The 11029-nt window shown below is 43.2% G+C and overlaps 1 protein-coding gene across 1 annotated transcript in view; it reads left to right on the top strand.

Moving 5' to 3' along the window:
- DHRS12 (dehydrogenase/reductase (SDR family) member 12) overlaps positions 1 to 7986 on the top strand; it is a 16336-nt gene extending 8350 nt beyond the window's left edge. The window contains exons 4-8 of the mRNA XM_010184857.1: positions 2324 to 2385; positions 3134 to 3238; positions 3759 to 3849; positions 5135 to 5272; positions 7859 to 7986. Of these exons, the coding sequence (XP_010183159.1) occupies positions 2324 to 2385; positions 3134 to 3238; positions 3759 to 3849; positions 5135 to 5272; positions 7859 to 7986 (524 nt within the window). The remainder of the gene's footprint in view (positions 1 to 2323; positions 2386 to 3133; positions 3239 to 3758; positions 3850 to 5134; positions 5273 to 7858) is intronic.
- The last annotated feature ends 3043 nt before the right edge of the window (positions 7987 to 11029 follow it).

Here is an 11029-nt window from a genome sequence, read left to right as displayed (position 1 = left end):
TGCTGAATTCCTCTGTGGCACAGCAAATACTCCTTTTCAAAGGAAAAATGCGGAGGTTTCAATCGATGATGAAGTATTCCAATCAACAATATAACTTATTAAATAAGGTATATCTATTCTACTATTGTACTAAATTTCTTTTCCAGGCTGTTTTGCCTGGCAAACCAGCCCATGCAAATAAGAAGGAATAATATCCAAGTGTATTTGTTAAAGTACTGTGTAGTAAACAGGGACAATACTTGGTGAAATATTTATTAGTGGGAGAAATGAAAAGCTTCAGTCTTAATGCCTGATGTGTCACATCTGTGTGTGTTTTGAGATACCAGTATGTACCATAGGAAGCTGGGGTCAAAACTGGTCTTTTTGCATGCTGTCTCAAAGCAAATGAGCAAGTGGTTTTTTGGGACAGAAAGACTGAATGCTCTGGCTCTGGGGGATTTACTGAACGTTTAATGAACTTGAGGAAGAGACACTGGCTTTGCAGTTAGTTTGTGGTTTTAAATAAGCACATAAACTTCTGACAAGCTGTAGTTGCTATAAGCAGGACTTTTGGCATCGAACATTTCTCTCATCCAGCTGGAAAACAAAACAAACCCCAGTTGTTAATGAGACAGTGTCAATGCATTCAGTTTTGCATCGCTTTAGAATTTACAAACCAACATGGAGCCCCTTAGAAGTGTAAATTAATCTGCAGGACAGTAAAATCAAGCATCCTCTTAGCTGCTGCATTGCAGCTCTGCCTTTAGGAAATGCAGCTCATTTAGCCATGACACAATGTTACTTTGCATTTAAGAATCCGTAGCAAATCAAAATTTAATCCAGGCTCTCAGCCTGTACCGAAGTGATTTCTTTTTGGTTTTTTTTTGACATCAGGGATGATCTCCCATGACAGTTTGGGTTGCTCTTGTCCAAATGATGTCATCCTTCAGCCTCCCCGCCACTGCCGGGGGGACGCACAGGCTCGCCTTATTCACTGGCAACTGCCTCTGCTTGCCTTTTCTGCCGAAACTGGCTGCAATTGCTCCTCTGCTCTGCGTTCGCTTTGTCTGGTTTGCCAGGGTTTGAAATGCATTGTGTGCATATGGATGTCCCTTGGATTATAGAGAGGAACTGAAAATGGCTGTGACTGAGGGGAAATGAACAGTTTGTTTGCCAAGCGTGTAACACGTGCTTGGTTTTGGTAGCGTATTTATAAATGTGCTGTGTTTTAACTGGGTGAGCTCCTCGCCTCTGTGGAAGAGAGGTTATAAAGACACATGCTGAAGTCTTCGTGTTTAGTGAAAAACATGGCCTTGGTAGCTCAGGGGAAAAAATATGTTCATCGCTGACACAGAAGTGTTAAATGAGAGCCATTTGTGCTGAGATGAGAGAGAAGCATTATACTCGCTGCAGAAACACTAGACTAAATGGGGCTAGATTAATTTTGGATTAAAACGATTTAAAAAAAAATAACCTCTGAAGACAAAAAAACAAAGAAGAATCTCTGTGTTGCACTTGAGCGGGTGAAACATCACGAGGTGTGTCTGAATGAAGCACCCTAGCAGTTGAACAGTGTTTTGAATAACAAACCTTGCTGGTCATGGTAACAGTAATGGAATATATTTGTGCAGTGTGTACAAATCTGTGCTAATGAACACAAATAAAGTGGAGAAGGACAGTGAAGTTTCCCCAAGTAGTCTTAGCTCAGCCTTGGGCATGCAGCATTAATATCTTTCCCTCCAAGTGTTGCTTGTCTTCTGTAATAGTCGTGCTAGGGGATTTAAGAGGCGGTTTTTTGTGTGCAACACAAATCAGAAGTGTCGGTGTACTCTTGAATGATTTCATAGTGAGAAGGCAAAAATGGACAAGTTTTAAGTGCATATGCAAGGGCCTAGGAAACACAAGTGTGAAGCACAGTTTCCCTCTCTTGTTCATGATCCCTACGTGTATGTGTATGTGTATGTGTATATGTATATGTGCCACATGGAAATGCATTCTGTGTTTCTTCACTGGCATCACCTCATCCCCAAGGAAATCCATACCTGAGCCATTTTGCCTTCAGAGTCATGACTGAATGTAGCAATCAGTTTGGTCTACAGGTACGATAAACATAAAAGTCTATAAAATAACTAATGTGCCTTTTGATAAGTATGCAACAATGTGGACCGCTACAGGTTGAGTTGGAGTTTTGCAGGTAAAGCAGCAAAATAAAAAATCATCATTAAATTTAGATCAAGTTTCAGAAATAAAGAGACTTTGAGGTTTGGGTTTTTATAGAGGATAAGGAGAGAATAAAGCTTTTTTTAAAGAGAAAAGTTAATGTTGGTGCCTATTTGTCTTTTAGGTACGTACATTCTGACAACTGCCCTGCTGCCCCTCCTGGAAAAAGAAGCCGATGCCAGAGTGGTAAGTCTGCGATGCTGCTGAAAAGTGGTGTTTTAGTGTTCTTACCTTCTCGTTTGTGACAGCATTTCTCTTCCTGTGCTAGCAGTGCAGGATTAGTTATAATGCTGTAAGCATCTTGAGAATTCTCTTGGATTTTGCTACCTGCTTCTCAGAGGCAAAGCTCATGGCTGCTACTCTCAACCCCTCACTGGAAATCAGAGTAAAGCACTTTCTTTGGAAACTTCTCCTTTTGCTTTCCCTGGGGCAAGTTATCTCCTGCAGCATAGTGCAAAATACCTGTGACAGGAGTATAGGCTTAAAAGAACCTTAGAGATCATGGTGTAAAATAAGACAGCAGGTACATTGTTTTAAAATTAAATTTCCCAAGTTTTGTACAGTCTCTTGTTTTCTAATCAGTTTCTATAAATGCTAAACATATAAACTACAAATAGTGCAATTCTGCTATTTACTTTGTCCCAATTACTTTTCAAAAGGAAGAAGCACAGTGCTCTCTGAAGAAGTCAACACCACTTTGAATGAAAATCACTTCCTAAAAAAAAATTCTATTTCTTCCACCTCAGCTCCAGGTGTGCTCCATACATGAGCACAAGCATGGTGCAGAGTATGCAGAAGAATCCTGCTCCCTAGGTACTTCAAAATATGGCCTGAAGACCACCTTGCATGCATGAGTGCGATTGTGAGGAGTTCCTGGTTTTGCTTTTCATTCATTTGTGTCTCATTCATTTGCTTTTCATTCATTTGATTCCAGATAACCGTCTCTTCTGGGGGCATGCTAGTTCAAAAATTAAATGTACCTGACTTGCAGTCGGGAAGTGGGACGTTTGATGGAATTATGGTGTATGCACAGAACAAGGTACAGTCTGTGGTTTTGGAAACAAAGCCCAGCACTTGTTTGCTAGGGTGTTTATACCATCTGCTTTGCAAGAAGCTTGTTCACTGTTGCTTTCCCATTGCATCCAACCTATACAGACACACACGGGCAATTATCTTCAGGAGTATGATGGCATGTACTTCTGAGTGCGTACTGTCTTGCATGGAGAGCATGGCTAGAGTTTCATTTGAGTTGATTTAAGTCTCAAGAGGGAAATCCATCTTCAGCTGACAAACCCTTTCTGGCTGTTTAGTTCTTTCCTGCAGTCTGTGGCAAGTAGACCTGGTCAAGAAAAGCAGTGGATGGATTGCAATGACCATGATGGTCTCTGACAAAATTGTCCAATAAATCCAGTCATCAGGATAAGCAAGGGTATATTTCTGCTATACAAAAATACCCTGGTATTTACAGCACATTCAATATAGTTTTTCTCCCTGGGAACTAACTTAGTGGACAGGCTATTGAACTGGATGTTAATCTGGCTCTTTTTGCTCTGTCCTAGAGACAGCAAGTTGTCTTGACAGAACAATGGGCAAAAGCTCACAGAAACATCCATTTCTCTGTTATGCACCCTGGCTGGGCTGACACTCCAGGTAACATCTGCTTAACTGACTGTATTTTTTTCAGGATTAGTCTAAAAGCAAAGAGAAATGAGACTTTCTGGTAGATTCCTCCAACAGCTGCAGTGATTTCTTGGCTCCAAATTAGTGCTTATAGTAGTTTTGTACCCCCCTGGTAGCTCTGTTCTGCACAGTGTCTGCTCTCTGTGGATACCCAGAGAATAATAATGGGCAGTGAACGGCTCCAGCCCCGTGCAAACACACAGCCGAGCCATCATGCTTCAAGCCATCCTTTAAGTTACATTTGTAGTGGGACTGTTGAACACAGAGATAGAGCTTCTGCCTCTGTAAGTACCAATGTGCAGACGCTGGGAATTTGTGAGGGCATATAGGAACATGGAGCACGTGCCACTGTGTGAGCCAAATTCCTCTGCTCTTCCTCTGAATATTCACTGCCAGTGAGAAGCAGCGTGCCTGGCCAGACAGCCCTTTGTCTGGGCTGCAGCTGCTCTTCAGCGGCTGTCTCAGCAGGCAGGACAGCATCAGTTAGCCAGTGTGCGTGCTGTGTTCCCCAATAAGTTACCAGCCCCTGACACCCAAGCTTCACATGCAGACTAGCAATCCAATCTCTAGGTCTTTTTAGGGTCTTTTCTAGTTTCCCAAATTTGCTTCTGATGACAGAAGCATACCCGTCTACTTTATGCTTTAAAACAGCCCTTTGCAACTGAATATCCTAGTATTTCTTTTTCTTTGAAATACATTTATTTTTGCACATCTTCTGTATATTTCAAACCTAATGAAGTTATCCCACCTTAAAGTTCAAGTGCTCTCCAAGCCTCCAAAATAAACAGCTGTAGGGTATGGGCCTTCAATAATCACCTGTTGGACAAAATTAAAAGAAACCAGAGTTTAAATATGAATTATGTCATTGGTTTATGTGCTGTTCACCGTACAGTTTCTAAATACAATGCTGCAATTGGTTTCTTAAAGCTGGTGAGAAATTAAGAGCTAAAAATCCTGTCAGAATGCCCGGGTTTTGGTATCTCTGTCCCCCCTGTGTCTTACTGCTTTGCAGTTTAGAATGAGATTGACTCAGGAACCTCAACTGATCCCACGCTCAGCTCCTACGAGTTATGTCCCTGTAATTTGACCCAGACAGGTAACTGGTGGCTGACTCCTAGCTATGGGGAAATACTCCTTCTTTCATAAACTCTGAGACACCTTATCTTCTTCCTGCAGTCACAATGGCAGTTTTAAGCTGCCATTTACCAAAAAAGCCTTGCATGGCAGACCACCATCCCGTTGTTATTCTTCCTAGCTGTGAGATCATCAATGCCAGATTTCTATCAGAAGATGAAGAATGTTCTGCGCACAGAGGCCCAGGGAGCTGATACTGTTGTATGGTTGGCAATATCATCCGAAGCGACAAAGTTACCCAGTGGCTTGTTCTTCCAAGGTAAGGCTAGTGTCTTACATTGTGTAGCAGTGAGGATCCCTGAGCTGCCTGGAACGCTAGGATCCCCATCTGGCCTGGAAGGGGATGAAGGTTCCACCAGTAAACCAGTGTTCAAAGGATAAAGTATTTCTCAAACTTGTTCCAAGACTAAAGGTTCAAGGGAGCATTGTGCAACCGGAGAACAACTGTGTTAAGTTGTTATGTTCCTGCTTTTGTCCTCTGAAGTAGCTGATAGAGACTTCAAAGCATTTCTTTAGGGAGAGTTGGGGTTGTTTTGTTTAAATGTATGGGACTGCGCCAAGGGAATGTGAATCACAGCAGTCAAACAGCATCTTTTATGATGCTGGGAAACCAGCATCCTTCTCACAGAGCACTGGGGGTTGGCTTTGTTTTGACAGGCTCTTCTGCCTACCGTTCCCTGCGAGTTAAAACTGCCAGTTCCCCCTTTCTCTAACACTGGGCAGAGACTTGAGCACAGTGTCATTTTTGGCTGTAAGCATAGGCAATGGAAAAAAGGGACAGCCTTTCTTTTCTCCCAGGCAACTGACAGTGTCTTAGTCGGACCAGCTGAAAGCATAGATGTCTTAATGGTGGTGCAGCTCAGTCCAGGAGAAAGGAAAAGCTCTCGGCAATGGCTGACAGGAGCCCAGTACTTTTGTTGGATGTGGCACTTGGGTCCTGATCTACTGAATTTCTGGCACAGCATGCAGGAATTTCAGACTTTCATGGCATTGGGTTGACTTTGTCCCTTCTGTCCCTTTCCAGGCAGTCACACAGGGTTGGTTAACTTAACCAGACCTTTCTATGTCATCATGTGGTGCACGTGGAAACCAACCCCACATCCCAGCTGGTCGGTCATTTTTGCAGAACCAGGCTGTGTCTTTTTCATACTTTTGTCACCTTCTTCTGGTCCTAATGCTTCTGCTCAGTTATTCTTGCTCTAGATCATCATTTCACCAGGTTCCTGCCTTTGGCCTTTGTCTACCTGCAACTTTAGTAAACAAGGAACACACCTTGGCTTTTTAGCTGTACATAACTACTTTTGAGAGCTTTGCTCTAGCATGACTGCTCTTAAGGCTGCAAGAGAAGTCCTGTGTCTGTGTCCCATGCTCATCATATAGTGATAAAGTCAGATATTTCTTTCTCCTACGGCCCTTTGAAAGCCACAGTTTAGTATGGGCCCTCTTTGGGTCCTTTCAGTGAGGGACTTTGTTTGCAGGAGCACTTTACCACAGACACTGCTTTTCCAGAATCAGTTGCACCTTCCCTCCATTTCCTCTGTCCTCTTTTATTCTGTTTCCCTTGATTGCAAGCCAAAGCCAGCTTTTTTTCTTTTTTTCTGAGGGGAAAAAAATGTGAAGTGGGCACATGACTCGTACACCCAGAATTCTCTGCATCTGCCAAAATAAATAGAAAATGTTTGACAGAGTCTTTCTTGCCAGATACTAGAAACATCTTCTCTGTGATGCTGAACTTGGCTTTCACACACAGTTTCCAAACTTTAGCACAGGCTGCTGGAAGCACTACATTTAGGTAGGAAGCAGTTAATATTCAGCGATGGAGATGGGAACGTTCCTCTGCAGCTTTTTCTCTCCTTGGTTTTTCGTGAGCAGAGGTTATGTGGTGTGTGCAGCCAGTGACAACATCTGCTCTTAGAGTGAACATCTCTGCTCCCCTGGGAAGCCTGATGGCAGCCTGATGGGTTTTCAGAGAGATCTGCTGCCCATGGCTGCAACAGCTTGTTCTTTCAGTCTCAGCTGGCTGCTGCGGAAGTTGGGCTTATTACACAGACTCACAGAGCTGCTCCAGTGCTCTGCAGTTGCTTCAGACCTCTGAGAGCACTGTCATAATGTTCGAAGGCTCCAGATACCAGGTTTTTGGACAGAAAAATCCCTTAGAATGGGTGATGATACAGCTATATTTACACAGAATGAGTGAGGAGTGCAAGATTTGGAAAACAAATCAAAGCATAAAATTGAGCAGATTTCATCTTTATATTGGATACATGGTGCTTCCAATAGTAACCAATACATGTTAGTATTGGTGGAGCAATTAGTCTAATTTAACTGTTTATTCTTAATGATGAAAGTAGGAATCACTGAACATTGGAAATAATCCAGACTACAAATCCCAGAGGGAAAGTTTGTGTCGCATTAGAAACACTATTCAGGAGGCAAGGAAAAACCATCCCGTGCTGCAAAATTAGCTTCTGCCTGCAGCAATAATCTCAGGTTATCAATCTTTGTCTACAGGAGTTGTGCTGGTGACGGGTAGCAGGCATAAACCCCCCAGTAAAGCCTTCCTTCAACTATCCTGCCCCTAGCTGCAAGGGAGGTCTGGCTCCCCACTCTTAAGTCAGATCATGCTAAGGAACGATTGCTCTAGTTCAGAATACAAATGAAATTACTTTAATTTCTGATTTGGAGGATATGCTTAACTAATGTTGTTTACAGCTATCTAGCAGGTAAGTTTCAGGCTTCAAAACCTTGAGATATGTTTGGGAAGTACAGAGCCTAGCACAAAATTCTCCTTTGTGCTAGAAGAGGTAGTTAAAATAAGGGTTTTAAATTTTTTTTTCTCTTCCAGACAGGCACCCAGTCCCTACGCACTTACCCCTGGCAAGCACCCACAGCCCACCAGAAGATGAGGAGAAGCTGGTGGAGGTGCTGGAAGAATTCTCCCAGAAGTTTAAATCTGCTTCTCCAGGAACTTAGTGCCACCGCTGATACAGCGCGACCACACAGGTTCTAATTGCACAGTAACAGGACCCCAGTGCACCTGCTGCTACAGGGAAGTAGGGTGCCATAGAGACACTAAAAATAAACTGCTCAGGTGCTCTCATCACAGAGGAGAGTGGTGCCCATGACATTTTTTGCTGCTGCTGAGTCTTTCACAGTGTGGATATGCACCTGTGTCACGGAATCACACCAAAATGGCTACACGCACACAATTAATGAACGCAAACAAACGTTAATCTGCAACTAAAATGAAGCAGACAAAACTTCATTCACCAAAACAACATCCCACTGATATTCAACAAATACAGGTTCGATATGCTGGTTGGGAATATTACCAGACACGGCTAAGTTAAGAATTCTTAAGTTTTTGGCCAAATGATCCAAAATGTCCACTCACTCACTCACCAAAGAAGGGAAGGCTCTCAATCTCGAGAAGTTACCTTAAGTGGCATCCCAACTCAAGGGGAGAGTCCCCGACTGCAGACCCGCTGCTCTGACGAGGCCGCATTTATACCCTGGTCGAATCTGATCTGTGGTCAATACATGGTCGTGTCAGCCCCTACGGACTGAGGACCCCAGCTTTCCCGCCTTTGACCCCCACTGTGTGGCCCAGACATGAGCTGTGAGGGGGGAGGCAGTCCTGGTGCCACCAGGGCCAGAAACTTCAGCACTGTCTTTGTTGGGTCTTTCTCAGGTCTTTAGTAGGGTGGGTGCATCTGCCACAACCTGCTGTCCCAAGGCACAGTAAGGTGATGTCCTTGGAACTGGGAGAAAAATAGAAATAAAACCCAAGACTTTGTGAAGTCACCCTTTTTTTTTAAAACAGCATAGAGAGAAATGCAGAGGAGTGGGACCTTCAGTAGCCCTCAAGAAGGACTTCAGGAAAGAAGCAGTAAATGTTTTAATGTTTAACCACTGCATTTGACAGTGGTGGCTTCCTTCACTGTGTGAGAGTGACTGGGCTCTGGCCTGTAACCAGGAGTGCAGAAACTCTCTCTTGCGTTGCCTGCTCAGTTTGAACGGAAGGATTCCTCATGGCCTTCAGTTTCTATAAATCAGTGCTGGTATGCAGAAGCGAGCTGCTTCCTCATGTATAAACAGCAAGAATTTAGGAACGCTGCCAAATGCCTTCCACGTTACTTTATGGAGCCAGGGCTGAATATTATCCTGTTTATGTCAAGACACCATGAAGTAGGAGGTTTCAACACGTAGCACACCCAGACACGATTTGAACCAGCGGAGAAATGGCTGCATGACTGTAGGCATGAAAAGAAATAACATGCTAAGCTGTACATGCTTGCCATTTCTGTGAAGGATCAGAGGGAACTGCTTTACCTTGATGAATGGATTTAGAGTGGGAAGGAAACACTGGGGGGGCAGAGTTTTTAGAAAAGTCCACCTCCTGGTGGAAAGGTTGCGTTTAGCCTGGAACTGTTTATTTCTGGACACGGAGGATGGTGTTCATCTTACCCGACCTGTGGACATCTGAATTACTCATTGAGATTCTCAATTACTCATTGAGATCAGCAGAGAGAAAACAGGCTTTTCCACAGTGATTTACTGGATCTAGCTTAAGAAACAACCTCTGCATTCCTACAGCTTTCTGCTGATGGTGAAGACAACCAGCTCAGACTAAGACATTCAGGGAGGATCCATTTTGTTATACATATTTCAGATTTACTGCAAATCCAAGACCACTAATGGTCCACTAACAATAGTGGTAACACATTTTCTCCTGAACTGAGTGTGTTTGATAGCGAACTGAATACAGAACCCAAAAAAGTTGCACTACTGCTTTACACATGGCTGTAGAAGTGTAGTAGGACAAGAGACATAGACACAAATATAACACAGGCACTCCTGAGCTCTCTCTAGTGACTGGCACCTAAACGCCATGCTGGTGGGCAGAGAAGAACTCTGCTTTGTATAATTTATTTTCCCAAAAGGTGTCCTATTGGCTGATGGCATTTACTCAGAGACTTCCTATTAAGCACCAATTCAGGAAAAAACCTTCCCTTTTCAGCCTATTTGTCAGTATCCTCGGAAATGAAGGCTTTACTCTCAGAGAGACCCTGAAATCAATTTTCCCATGATCAGCAGTGCTAAGCCACCTTAGGCTGTCGCAGCCCTTCCTGGAGAGGCTGGAACAGCAATTGAACTACTGCAGCATTTGAAAAACTTAACTCCTCCTCGCTCTACAGTGAAAGAAAACAACAACAAGGCTTGCACAGAGGTTTATTTCCTAGAACTCTGGTATTAACATTTATCATGGTTCAAATTCTTAGATGCAGTTACTGAAAATAAAAGCATGGCTGAAAGCTTATATAGTAACTACAGTTTTCTATCCAGTAGCTGCAAAGCTAAGACAGACATTTGCATACTTGAGTATTTAAGTCAAGTTGCTTCTCAGCTCTGCAGTAGAGAAGTTTAATGACAGGTATTTAAATAGTTCATAAAAATAACGTGCACAATATATATATAAAACATATTTTAGTCCACATTCTGTACTGAGGCATTTGAATAGCCTGTCTTGTTCTTTTTTTTAGGCACAGTTTAAAAATGAAGTCAAAGGTATGAAAACGGCTTTAATCAAAGTTTGGTCACAGTGTAAAAGAGCCAGATACTATGGTTTAAGAGCACGTGTGATGATTGAAAAAGAATTAAAACACAGGACAGGGGCAGGAAACAAAATCTGAAGTCTCCTGCACTTTGGTATTATGGTCCCGATGCTGCTTTATTCCAGCCCTTTTCCACAAGAGCAAATACGACATGTGGCTGTACAGCCAGCGAGATACTTCGTGTTCACGCAATCCAGAATGGCATGTACCTGCACGTAAGCAACATTTAGTGCCACCTGTAAAATTTTAGGGGCAAGAGAAAAATGGCATCAGTGACAGATTACCAGAAATTGGTGGCACAAATTCTCGCTAATCCGTGCACACTGAGGACTCCAGTGCACACCTGGTCTATGGGGGCCGAACAACGAGCACAGCCGCTCTGCTTACTGCCCTGCTCTTGC

Source organism: Mesitornis unicolor, unplaced genomic scaffold, assembly GCF_000695765.1.
Source record: "Mesitornis unicolor isolate BGI_N332 unplaced genomic scaffold, ASM69576v1 scaffold36905, whole genome shotgun sequence".
Taxonomy (NCBI): domain Eukaryota; kingdom Metazoa; phylum Chordata; class Aves; order Mesitornithiformes; family Mesitornithidae; genus Mesitornis; species Mesitornis unicolor.
The sequence above is the reverse complement of the archived record's forward strand: the minus strand, read 5'-3'. Positions and strand labels throughout refer to the sequence as shown.